This window comes from Aptenodytes patagonicus, chromosome 6 (genome assembly GCF_965638725.1).
Source record: "Aptenodytes patagonicus chromosome 6, bAptPat1.pri.cur, whole genome shotgun sequence".
Classification (NCBI taxonomy): Eukaryota; Metazoa; Chordata; class Aves; order Sphenisciformes; family Spheniscidae; genus Aptenodytes; species Aptenodytes patagonicus.
Window position 1 is genome coordinate 5150060 of NC_134954.1, and position 13962 is coordinate 5164021.

At 36.1% G+C, this 13962-nt stretch overlaps 1 protein-coding gene across 2 annotated transcripts in view; it reads left to right on the plus strand.

Annotated features, from left to right (window-relative positions):
• RHBDD1 (rhomboid domain containing 1) overlaps positions 1-13962 on the plus strand; it is a 55253-nt gene that overhangs the window by 28292 nt on the left and 12999 nt on the right. For both annotated transcript variants that reach the window (XM_076340902.1, XM_076340903.1), the window contains exon 6: positions 1329-1448. In XM_076340902.1, coding sequence (XP_076197017.1) covers positions 1329-1448 — 120 coding nt within the window. The remainder of the gene's footprint in view (positions 1-1328; positions 1449-13962) is intronic.

Here is a 13962-nt window from a genome sequence, read left to right on the forward strand (position 1 = left end):
TGCAGTCACTCTGTTCAATTTTTCCTGCTTTTCCTGTATAATTTTAAGATAGGGTATTCCTATTTTTATTTGTCTGAAGGTTCTAGAGCTTGAGATTTTTTTCTTTAACACAATCATTTTTTAAAAGAAATTATTTATATGTCCTCACTTCATAGTCTGTGCTTGTTACTAATCACAGAAACTCCACAAGAAGGTTACGTGGAATCCATATAACTAATGAGATAACACAAGGCTATCACTGATGCTAATAATCTGAAGATAAAGAGAAATGGCATGCTGAATTTGTTTCATACAAAAATATATCTAATTATTTCATTTTGAAAAACTTCTGTACATTTTCTATCGGTTGGAAGAAACTGGCTACATTTCTGTACTTTGGTACTTCAAAATCCCCTGTCCAGCTGTCTGGAAGAGAAATTAAAGTATCACCCAAAGCTTTGTGTTTTGAAGATGCAAAAATGAAATAGAAAAATGGGACTTTTCTCCTTAGTTTTTCTCAGTTTAGATTTTCTGTGCTCAGGCAAGATCAGATTGTATTAAAAGGAAGAGAGTCTCGCTCAATTCTCTAGCCAAGTAATTTTTTTTTTCTTTTAAATCCCATGTGTTTGGGTGGATGATGGTTTGTTTGTGCTTGATTTTGACAAACTTTGCAAACGGTCAGAATTTCTTGGTTGTCAGTAGTGCAGGCAACATACAGTAATTGTGACATTAGATGAGATCTACGGTGTGGTGGGTTTTTTTCCAGGGCAGATGTAGCTGTGCAATAGCACAATATTGGCTGTATACATTACTGCAAAAATTTGCAGGAATCTTTTCCCGTGTGTTTTCTAGGACCAAACATTACTTGAATTTATGATGACATTGGCATGTATTGTTTATGGACGCTGGGGGGAAGTGAGAGACAGGTGGGAAAAAGCCTGAAGCCTACCTGTTTTGTTGTTGCTCTTCTAGTAACATTAATAAGGTGCCTGAGTATTGACAATTAAATGTTAGAAGGAGCTGATGAAAAGTGTCTTTCAATTTCTATGTGAAACTTCTTAATAATGGCAATACTGTGACACTTATTTATAACGATTATAAAAAAACTGAGATGTTTGATCCATCTTTTTTCTGTTGTTTTTCTCTCTCTCCTGTAACCGTAGTCTGGCTTTGTAAATTAGAAATTGATTCGTGGCATATATTGTATAAGTAATTGAATCTTAATAATTTTTTTTCTTTCCCAAATTAAAATAATTTGTGGAAGAAAGATAGCATAAAGATAATATCTGATTTGACACTCTCCTATTGAGTAGCAGCAGTTTATTTTCTTTTCTGTATTTGTTTTACAGAGTATTATGGCTATCCAGGTTATCAATACAGAACGCCAAGGAGCTATTATGATTATACAGGTGGGCTTACTGAAGAAGAACAGCTTGAAAGGGCAGTGCTAAACAGTCTTAATGAAAGAGGTAGGAATTTTATTGCATTTTATATTTTAAGTTATGATTCATACTGAGAAGGGAGTGAGGAGGGGGGAAAGATGAGGCTCATTATTTTCCGTATTTTGGACATATCTTTGGAAACAGATGAAAGTTTCCTCGTAGAATTTTCAGAGAATGCAGCGTGAGGATTGCGGTATCATTCTCTTAGTGTGATTCCATATATTCATAATTGCTTACTGTTTGATTACCTTCCTACTACTATAGTAAAAGAAATGCTTTTATAACAAAAAACCCTTAAGCAAACTAAGTTGCTGTGCCAAAAAAATCTTACAATACTCTAAAAAGTAGTATGAAGTGGTATAATAGAAGAATTGATGTTGCCAATATTTAAACGTCCTCTGTCTGTATGTTTTTGCTTTTTATACAAATTTGACAAGCCAATGTACTGACTTCTTACTCTTCACACTGTCCTTTTCTACCTTAAAGGAAGCTTATATTCTAGCTAGCTGAAAGACCTAAAAAAAAAAAAAAAAAATAGAAATGTTTAGAAATAAAAATGGTGTTTGTTTCTCACTGAAATTTATTAGTTAAATGAGTATAAAATACATTCATTAGGATATATTTTATCTTTTTATAATGCAACTGAAATCAAGAGGGAAAGAATACTTTGTAGAATCTATTTCTCAGCTTCTGAAAACTTCAAGACTTGAGGGAAAATCTGTTTAATAGGACTGACAGCACATTATTAGAGCATCATGTGTAAAATTTACATCACACAGTTATGCAAAATTTTTGTATTACAGTGATAAAATAAAGGGCAGAAATGAACATAGTATATGTTGTCTGGTATTGAGATCGTTTTTCATATCAAACATTGCTTCCTTTTTAATCTGTTGCATGTCAATATGGATTCTTTTGGGAATTCAGCCAAAGGCTTTAGGTGCTCCTTAACTTAAGAAATCTGAAAGATTTCTTTTAAATTTGGTGAAGCTGTAACATTTAATCGTAACAAAAATAATAACCTGACTGAATATCTTCTCAATGTTGTTTTCCTTTTTCATAATCTTGGTAGTCTATCTTTCTGGGTGCAAGGAAGCATTCATTAGGAAAAAGATAGAGAAGCCTCTACTTGTAACTGCAACCCTTAAAATGCGGAGCGCCATTCATAAATCTCTGCTCAGAAAATTAATTTACACCACTGTGTTATGTCTGTCAGAGAAATACCAGGCAAAATATGAAAATGAGTATCTTGACAAATCATCATCACTTTTACTTTCACACCTTCTGTGATCCTATTTTTTATTACGAAGAACATGTCGTTATCTGGAAGATGGTTTTAAAAAGGCAGCAGATGAGGCAAGATTCTGATAGGAAAAGGCTTTTCCAGTTTGAAAAATTCATTAACATATTTTTAAAGTAAATACAGCTTTTTGCTTTATTAAATTTGCATCTATTGTGAGAGTCACCTGAGAGGCAGAAGAGCAGACTTTTAGGGTAATTAGGGAGAGGTTAAGTAATTCTTTTTCTAGTTATCTTCATTTTTGTGTTCACCTTTGTTCTTTAACCATAGTTCTGTCTAACTGTCCCTCAATATTGTGAAGCTAGAAACTTTAAAAAAAACAACACATTTTCTACAGCAAGATTATTCCTGTAATATATTTGTTCTAGAAACGATTGCAATCTCAGCAGTCCCATTTCAATCAAACTGTACTGAAAAACTTAGAAGATAGTGAGAATATTAGCTTTCAAATAAATCAATAAAATAGCATTTAGTCCCTCTGGTTTGTCGGCAGAAGATAGTAAATTAGTTACTGTTCATGCTGTCTTAAGAATTTTTAAAAATTAACAAAGTCATATTAATATGTTGTCCTATGTAAGTACTAGATCTTGGGAAGGAATGGGTCTAAAATTAGCTTTATTGTAAGGGATATTTTTTATTTTACTGTTGTTTTTAGATGACATTTTACATCATTTTTAACACTGAGTTTGAGAAAGAAATCCTTCAAAGCTGTTAATAGTAAGCGTTTTGAAATGTTATCTGCAAGAATGAGCCATGTTTGTGTTTTTTTGAAACTGTCAAGGAAAAAATACAAACAACGACAAAATTATGATAATATAAAAAACTAGATAGTATACACTTTAAAGGCTTTCATGTATCAGTGTGGAACACCTGCAGCTTTCATTTGTAGCCTTAAGTAATCTACATCTCTATAGGTAAGTAGGTATTTTTTTGTCTGCTTGTTGGTTTTGGACAAAGATAAGTTTTCAACTCTAAGAGGGAATATACTCTGATTTGGAGAATGCCCTTTGATGAAACATGAGAGAGAAATTAAATAGCATCCCTAAGTAAGTATATCTCACTGGTGGATAACTGTGGCATACCAAGTCACATTTTTAACTTCAATTTGAGACAGCAGCATTTCTTAAGACTATGGTAGTGTCTGTTTTCAGTGCTAGTTATAGTTTTTAAGCCTCACAGATAAGTGAAGTGGGAAAATGTATCATTGTATATTGTTTCCAATTTAGTTTGGTGTGATCAAATATATATAGATGTTGTTTTCAGTGGTTTCACAGGAGTGCTTTAATTTTGCACCTCTTTCTCCTACCTGCTGGAGCACTTTAGTTTGGAAAAGCAAGACTTTAGAGCTGAACTCTTAAAATATTTCCTTAAACAAACCGCTTAAAGGTTAAGCTTGCCTATAAGCAGATGCCTTATTTCACAAAGGAAGTAATATAGAGTATGTAATTGATCATACCTGCTTTAGTGACACGAAGGATGAGGTGAAATTTACTGTGCTAACGAGCAATTAGGAAGTTCTTCCCTGTCAGTTTGTTTGGAAAATAATTAGCTTGAATGAGCACTGTCCGTTGAATGCAATACATTCTTCCCTAAAGCATGACATTCACAGTTGCTTGCAATTACATGGATGATGAAACAGGTACTTAACATGACTAAAAAATTACATAAAATAATTTGAAATAGATAGTTAAATGGATGTAAAAACAGGTACCGCAATCAAAATTTAGGGCTCTCTTTCCTTATTAATCCCCCCCCCAACTATGACATTTAAACCATCACAGTTGCTCTGTAGCTTGGACAACAAAGTATTGCAGTAATTTCGATTGATCGCCCCCCCCCGCCCCCCCCCCTTTAGTTGGACAAATGCATTTATTAGGGTTTTTAGGCCACAAAATGTACCATTACGGATTTGGAATGTTGTTCCATTCTTACGAAGTACTGTGTTAGTACCCTACTAAGCTATTAAAACAATCAGTGGCATAGTACAGAATTTCCTGGTATCAGTTGTCCACAACTGAAAACTGATTTGTATTAAGACATGCATTGAATTTAAGCTCAGTAGTTACTCTTCTATAATCCTATACAGGGGTTATCTAAACCCACCATAAAGGTACTGCATTTCTGCTTATTCCGCAGTCAGGCATTCCTGAACTGCAATTCTATTTTTATGCTATATCCTGAACATTTCTTAAATAATAATAATTAGTATCTAATGCAACAAAAGAAATTGCTAGGCTTGTTTATGGGATTTATGTAGGCATCAGTTTTAAGACTATCAAACTGTCAAAATGATTTAGGTCCATTTACTAAAAGGAATTATTTATATTCTTTCCATTCCCAGTTTTAGATATGCTGTTGTCTCAAACAAGAATTGGTTTAAACAGCATTAATTTTTTTTCTTCAAAGTGGTTTGTTGTTTTTTGGTGGGTTTTTTTTTTTAATTTTCATTCTTAGTCTCGTAATTCTATATTTGGTTACAAATTGCAATAATTCTTCCCTTAGTTAAGTCAGGAAAATAATTTTGGATTTAAAAAAATCATAGCCTTTGATATTTAAACTATATGGTTTTACTATGAAGTTAAAATATATGGCTGCCATTTTTGTTTAATACTAGTATTAGCAGCCGTCCTTAATGTGACCCCAGTAAACCATATCTCTTCTCTATTGTTTACTTGCTATTCTGCTCAGAAGAAATATCTTGATTAGTGGGATGTGGATTTGGATTTTTGTTGTGGTGGGTGTTGGGATTTTTTGTGAGTTGAACTTCTCAGTGTCTGTCTTTCAATCTCAATAATGTTAAGAATCCCTTGCAAGTTCATGTCTCTGCACAAAGGAATTTTCCTCTTTTTCATAAGACTAAGCTCTTTAAACATGTAGGTGATAGTCTTTATAGTTTGCGATTAAAGAGAAGTATCTTTAAGTATACGTATATAGATATTCCTTTTATATCTTACAGTGAAAATGTCTATATATGCATTTCTTCAGTTCTAATTTAAAACAAAACAAAAAAATCCTCATCCACTCGAAGTTTTTAGATGGTCAAGTATGGGCTAGTCATAGGTACATTTGCGGTGTAGTTAGGAAATATCTAGGCATCTGGCTTACCTGTTCTCTGACTTTTTAAGGGTTCCCATTTCTGTTTTCTTCTACTGAGACTGGACTTTTTATTATTAGTCTATGAAATTTGCCAAATCCATGGAACATTGTAATAAGAATGAAACTGATGTGATAAGACTATAGAAAAATGCTGTATAATTCAATTTTTTTTTTCCAATCAGTGTTATCTTTCCCTTCTGCAATTGTAGGAATGCCAGTCATCACATTTGACTATGATGGTTCTGTCTTGAAATAGATTATATGCTCGAATGTGCAGTGCATGATATCAGATTAAAATACATTTCATAAAGTCATATGCTGGGACTTGCATCTGATTGTTAAAGTCCAACTTTATCTTTTTTTTTTTTTTAAATTCAGACTGTGTATGGTCTCGGGTACCCAACAAAACTTTTTGGAAAAAAGCTCTCCCCCTCGAGTAGAGCTCTTGTTCTAAATATCTTTCTAAAACTGCAGCCATGCTCTATGATCCTGATCACCAGCACTTTCTTCAGGCAAATTTCCAGGAAATTAAATCAGTAAATTTTTATCATTTCCACACAAAGTTTTGGTGTATGCTCAGTGTAAGTAGCAGACTGCTTGCAACAAGAAGCAGAGCCAGAATTCTATTGTAAATGTTTAATAAATGTATAGCAATATTCTTCCGTCTGTCTCTTCATAAAAATAGTAGTTGATGTAGGATAAAACAGATTTACTGAAGATTAGAACCAAAAAAGTCCTTATTGTCTTGATAATGGCAATAAAATTCGAGGCCGCACCTTGAATACTGTGTTCAGTTTTGGGCCCCTCACTACAAGAAGGACGTTGAGGGGCTGGAGCGTGTCCAGAGAAGGGCAACGAGGCTGGTGAGGGGTCTGGAGAACAAGTCTGATGAGGAGCGGCTGAGGGAACTGGGGTTGTTTAGCCTGGAGAAAAGGAGGCTGAGGGGAGACCTCATCGCTCTCTACAACTCCCTGAAAGGAGGCTGTAGCGAGGTGGGGGTCGTTCTCTTCTCCCAAGTAACAAGCGACAGGACCAGAGGAAATGGCCTCAAGTTGCGGCAGGGGAGGTTTAGATTGGACGTGAGGAAAAATTTCTTTACTGAAAGAGTGGTGAAACGTTGGAACAGGCTGCCCAGGGAAGTGGTAGAGTCCCCATCCCTGGAGGTATTTAAAAGATGAGTAGATGAGACGCTTAGGGACATGGTTTAGTGGGCATGGTGGTGTTGGGTCGATGGTTGGACTCGATGATCTTAGAGGTCTTTTCCAACCTCAATGATTCTATTATTCTATAAAAGTTCACCAGATAGGTACAACAAAGCAGCACTAAGCCTTTCACCACAGGCTTATCTTTTAAAATAGAACCACAACCAATTAGCACCTACGAAATACCGTGGTGGAAAGAATAGTTTTGTAAAGCAATGAAATCATTCTGTTGGAAAACCTCTATTTACACAAACAAGTTAGGTTCAGACAACTGAAGCAGTTACTGCCCTTTGTTACCTAAACTGGTGTTCATTTAAGTTTGCCTAAAAAATATTGGACTGGATGAAAAATACTGGAGTGAAACTTGAGAGCTCAGAAGCATCTTTGTTCATAGTTCAACTATTTCTGCTTCAGTAGCAGTGCAGTAGGGGAAGTTAGATGGGATGGACAACTAGAATTGGCAACTCCTTCAAATCCAGGTCTCATGTACTTGTATGTCAACAAGCTGTATTTTTTTTGTCCAGATTAGAGATCTTAAATCAAAAATGTGGTCTAGTTAATTCCTTCTGAAATGCTACAGTACATGTAATAGTAGTTGTTTTAAGCTTTGTACACGCTTGGCCTTTAAGGATACTGCTATGTATCTTTAAATAGTGCATAAGTATTTTGGAAATACTGGATTGAGACTTGTCTCCTTTAGTCTCTGTGCTTAAAAAAAAAAGAATGCACTCATGTCTTAAATTTTGAGTATTTTGGTGGTTTGTTGGTTTTTTTAACTTTATTTTTTAAAGCAATGCTAACTTGGTTCAGATACTAAAGCGCAGGTAATAAACAGTTTAGGACCAATTGTGCTTGGTACGAGAAGAGACACGGGTGTACTTGATACAGTTTTGTTCAATGTTGATAGTGTGTTCAAGATTTTAAATTGTGCAAAGACTTCCATAGAATTAGCATAACTGGGGAAATTAGTTTCTCCTTTATTTCCACTGTCTCTTCCTCTTGTCCTCAGTGCTACACATTTTTCTTCATTTCTCCTGTGTTTAGGATTATTGTTATTATTATTATACGTGAATCCATACAGACAATTTGGCAGTCTTCTAGGAGAGGCACGATTTCCTTTCAGGAGTATTGTGTGGTGAGCATTCCTTCAGATGTCTGGAGGGAAATGTACTGAGAGAATGCTTTTGATGGACTAATCAGCACTAGAAAATGTTGTGCAAACTGCTAGTATGGTCTTTAGTAGTTTGGTTTTTTTGCCTTTTCTACTTCCCTTCCTGCCCATTATTCAGGAATTCTGTGTGCATCTTTTTCTTCTTGCCTTTGAAACGCTTCTACATGCAGAAGAAAACTAGTTCAACAGTTTATTAGTAAACTGGAAGAGCTGAGATGCGTTCTGTTAAAATGTCATTAACAGAAACTGGGTTTTGATCCAAAGTACATTTATATAAAGGTTGGTTATGCAAATGAATGAGACTATGTTCCCCATTTCTCTCATCTGCCTTTCCTGAAAAAGTTCTGTCCGTTGTTGCATACAATATTGTCTAAGGTTTTGGGCTTGCTTGGATGCAGCATTCCTGAATTATGTGTTATAGGGATAAAAACACATACGCTATGAATTTAAAAGTAGGGCTTCATTCCACGTGACTGATAATGTGTTTGCACTTATCATTAATGTGAAAAATTATGAAAATAAAAAAATATGGAAGCGTTGTGACACTAGTACCCTGAGAATAGTTTAGAACATAATTTCAGATTCAGTTTGACACCCTAATACATCATGCCTTTCAAGGCTACTTTGCTCTGTGTTTTGTCCTGGTATTGTCTGCTTCTCTCTAATTTGCCCTGGACTGTAGCACTGTGCTGAGATTACTATATTCAGTATTTAACATTCTGGAGGTGATGGCTCTCTTTTGCAATGCAGAATCTTTCATTCCTTCCATCAAATGCTTGGTACTATATCGGGCATTTTTGGTAACACTGCCTGAAGGGTTAACTGCCTTTGGTCTTTAGGCCACAAGTTGGCAGTGACATAGTTGTTCTTAGGTTCTGATTATTGCTACAAAAGGTTTTGAGATGAGAATGTCAATAACGATTAATTTCGTTTGCATTAAAAAAGTATATAGTACTGACACAAAGTATTTATTCAGATTTTTATGCTAAAATGTATACAGAATGCTGATTATTTTATTTTCTGTGAAGGTACTGCCAATGCAGCTTTCCTTTGGATGGTTTCCTTCTTGCAAAAGTTTCAACTGCCAAAGAAAATTAAAATAGGAAGAAAACACTTTATTAAATAAATAGTTAATTTATTTGATTAATTAAATAGTTAATTTATTTGATTACAATACAATGATAATTACAATCTATTGACTGTAGCTAGAGATGTTTTTCTTACATTCACACTACATCTATTATAGAAGCATGGTTTGCGTATGGAGGTAGAGGCTGTTCTTGGTGTTTTGCTCCAAGACTCAGTGATACAAGTGGGAGTCTTTTCACAGACTTCAGTGGTCTCTGGATTTCCCCCCCCCACTAACTTGAACTTTTTCTTAGAGGAACAAATATTGTTCCTTTCACAGTGGGTTTGGCAGGGTCACCTTGATGGAGAACAGGCAGTTCTGCTTAACAGCTGTGGGCATAATTAGAAGAAGCTGTGTGTGGGCTACATAAAAGCACTCTCTTTCATTTTGGAGAAGCTGATAGTTGCTGTGAAGTGGCTCCAGTCTGCATTGGTGTCTTCATCCATCCATCTGGGTTTCTTAGTCTTGGCATTGGGAAATGGATATTGTTTGGGGGTTTTTTGTTGCTGTGCATCTTTGTTAGGCAAGCAGAAATGCAGTAAAGGAAAAACAAAGTGGGGTTTTTTTCCAAATGTGATTTTGTATATACTAAGATTCTTATGAATGTTAACAAACTTAGTCTGGGGATGCTTTTAGTGGTAAACTAAGGTCAGTGAATATTCCTAATCTTGGATTTACCCATGATTTACTATTTTAACTCTTGTTTTATCATTGGATTAATTCTATAGACTGGGTATAGTTTACATTTTGTTCATTGGGACTTAAAAATGAAGTTCTGAACCTTTTTCTGATGTCTGACTGAATAAAGTGGTCATTTCTAGTAGTTTCAAGAAAACTCTGTATCTCCATATTATGTCTTGTTGGCCAACATCGTGGCTGCATCCTTCTGATCCTAAGGCCAACTGTGTTCTGGTTTGCTTCTCTTCTATACTTTTTGTTTTCTATCTGGAGTCTCTAGCTTGCATTTAAAAATAAATCTCTAATTATTTTGAGCATTACATAGATTCTCTGCTGTTGTCAGTCTGCAGCAGTAGGTTTTAGAATTATACTCAAAAGGAATATACGGGACAATTTTGTCTTTCATATTCAATCTAATATGACTGTGCAATCTTGTAGACAAACGTGAGCAAGCTCAGCTTGCCCTGAAAGCTGGTTGGACGTGAGCCAGCTCTGATCAAAAAGTCTGAGTTTCATTAGCTCAAGAAGTTTTGCTAGTGCAGTTGGTTACATTTAGCAAGCTTAAGTACGGACAGATATGGTCCCTTCTGCAAAGGATTCATTAGACATCATAGCCTCAGGTATTTCAGATATGGTTCACAGGTAGAACATTGCAAGGTGGTAGTGAATGTCTGCACTTGTTAAGTCTTTCAGTGACTTGGCAGAGGTTATGTAGTACCATTTATATCATGTAGTACATGACAAGGTGTGGCTAGCACCTAGGTTTGATGAACCTGAAATAATTTAAATCTAGCTTTGAGTGTGTTTTTTCAGAGAGAAAAATGGTGATTCAGATCAGCATAACTTGGTACTTTTTGTCTTTATTCATTCAAGTAATTACATAGCTTAAACGTTCATTTAGTCAGTTTTCTAACACATTGCTGTGACTGATGATACTATAAAGGATGAATGATGCATTTATTTAGTACTTTTTTAATCAACTTCATGTGAAGCAACGTTTGGATGAAAATTAGAATTTGGTTGAAAAAAAATATTCAGTTAGGTTTCTGGATACCTTTAACAACAGTTTTAAATGGAAAAACAAAGCCCATTTGTCTTATTTAATAAAGGAATTACTGTTTGTAACTAAATAATTTGCCAAAATGATTTATGATCCTGATGGTATTCAGGATTTTGGAGCTACTAAGACTCATTAGGTAGCACTTTTTACTTTTTCAGTTATTTGAAGATGAATATAAAGATTTCCTTTTCAATTTCCACTTTATTTCTTTAGATGAACAAGTTAATAACTGAATAAACTGAAATGTAAAATCTCTTACACAGCATGAGCTCAACAGGAAATTTTTGATATGTTAAAGCAGACGCTGTTGTCAGATTCTGATCTTAGGATCTGAGCAAGTGGTCTCCGTAGCTCTCTGGCTTACCTGTGGCAGTAAGCACATACTGCTTAATTCTTGTTATTTTAGTTCAAGGTTTTTTTAATAGAGATAAATACAGATCTTAACAAGTATTAATAATTTCAAATAGGCTCTGTAAAGAGGAAAGTATATTTAAGTTCTGGGTTTAAAAATGGTTATTTCTTGATGGCCCTTCTAACGCCAAACCTCAAGGAAATAGTACCAGTTTAGTTGTCTTGAGAAATTTGATCAAGAAGAAAAAAGGGGAAGAGTCAAAGAAAAATACAAATTAATACATAACATTGAAAGAGGAGATGGGGTCAGAGTGTGAAATTGGCATAACTTCACAATGCAGTATACTCTTCAGAAGGATAAGAATTGGGAGGAAATGAACTTAGACAAATTTAATGTCCTTGTTCATAATAAGTTCTGTTCATTTTGTTGGAGTGATGCTCAGAGTACCATGCCGTCTCAGGTAATGGCAGAATGGGCGAGGTCTTATAAAGAGGTCTGGATAGACTAGAGAGCTGGGCAATCGCCAACCGTATGAAACTTAACAATAGCAAGTGCACCTGGGATGGGGTAATCCTGGTTAAACGTACAAACTGGGGGATGAGAGGCTGGAGAGCAGCTCTGTGGAAAGACATCTGGGGGTTTGGGTTGATGGCAAGTCAATATGAATATGAGTCAACGGTGTGCCCTGGCAGCCAAAGGGCCAACCATGACCTGGGGTGCATCAAGTACAGCATGGCTATCCAGTCGAGGGAGATGGTTGTCCCACTCTACGCTGCCCTGGTGCAGCCCCACCTCAAGTACTGTGTGCAGTTTTGGGTGTCTCAATATAAGACGGACATCAAACTATTAGAGTGTGTCCAGAGGAGGGCGACCAAGATGGTGAAAGGTCTCGAGGGGAAGACTTACGAGGAGGGGCTGAGGTCACTTGGTTTGTTCAGCTTGGAGAAGAGAAGGCTGAGGGGCAGTCTACATCTTCCTCAAGGGAGGCAGCGGAGGGGGAGGTGCTGATCTCCTCTCTCTGGTGACCAGCAATAGGACATGAGGAAATGGAATGAAGAAGCATCAGGGGAAGTTCAGACTGGATATTAGGACGAGGTTCTTCACCGAGAGGGTGGTCAGTCACTGGAACAGGCTCCCCAGGGAAGTGGTCACGGCACCAAGCCTGTCAGAGTTCAAGGAGTGTCTGGACGATGCTCTTAGTCATATGGTTTAGTTTTAGGTAACCCTATGAGGAGCAGGGAGTTGGACTCGATGATCCTTATGGGTCCCTTCCAACTCAAGATATTCTATGATTCTATGAGGTTGCAGTAGGCCAGAAAGGGGTAAACATGGTGTTCATCTGGGATGATGGAAGAAGCCAAGGTTTTATATAAGCCAGGCAGCTTAAATTTCCGGAAAAACGCACTATAAAATTCTGGAAAAGTTACAGGTAGGTAAGTAACAAGGCTGTATGGATTTGCTATGACAGTTAGTCATAGCAAACTAGTCTGAATAAAGAGGTGTAAGTTGTGTATATAAGGGAGAAACCATGTGAGTTGGGCTGTGTGTGAAACCAGTGTGCTGTCTTTGCTACTATCTTGCACAGTATTTTAAAAAAAGCAATGGAAATATGGCATTGATTAAACTGTTAGGTGGGTGTAAAATTAACTAGAAAAGCATGTGTTGAAGCATGGATTATATGCAGTGGTCTGCCCTGTGTGCAGTTCTACTTTTGTTTGTAATTTGGATGATGTAATGCAATGTAAGTACCTCCTGATACCAGCTCAGGAAGGATGCAGAAACACTGGAACACAGGATGAGAGTTAAGAGTTATCTTGGCAAATTGAAAGGCTGTCTCAAAAAAGATGGAAGTAATTCCGTTTGAAGTTCTGCATGCTAGTAGATATAACCAATGACATAACATGGATGAACAATGTCGTGTCATGTAACGTTTGCCTCACTGTGAATCTGTGAATAGGCATGTTATCTGCAGACACATGCTTCTGTGCTGTTCAGTACTAGCAAGACCTTACACGTAGCACTGCGTCAAGTTTTTAGCACTTCTTTTGAAAAAGGATGGGAAGCGTCTGGAGAGCCAGAGGGTGAAAGCAGTAAGAATTAAGTGGGGATCTAGAAAACACAACTGAAAAGAACATACAGTATGAGGTAGGAGGCACAGGGCAGTTGGTCTATAGGAGATATCTGATAACACACAAATGTTCAAATACATTAAAAATAGCTGCAAAGAGGAAGGGAATGTAAATTTATTACAGTTTATAAAACAGGAAATAAAGGTGTTATTTCATCAGTGGAAATTTAAGTTAGATGTTAATAATGATAAGTAATGGAATAAATTGGCAAAGAATTTTGTGAACCTTCACCTTGCAAGGGTTTTAAGGTTAAACAGAGGTTGCTCGTGAATGAGACAAAGGTAACTGACTGTGCCATAGGGCATGAAGATGGACGAGATAATTGTTTGAGGTTCTTTGTAGCTCTGGTTTCTATGGTTCTAGCAATAAATTATGCTTCATTTTACAATCAAATCACTTTAAACTACAAATTATATATAGATTT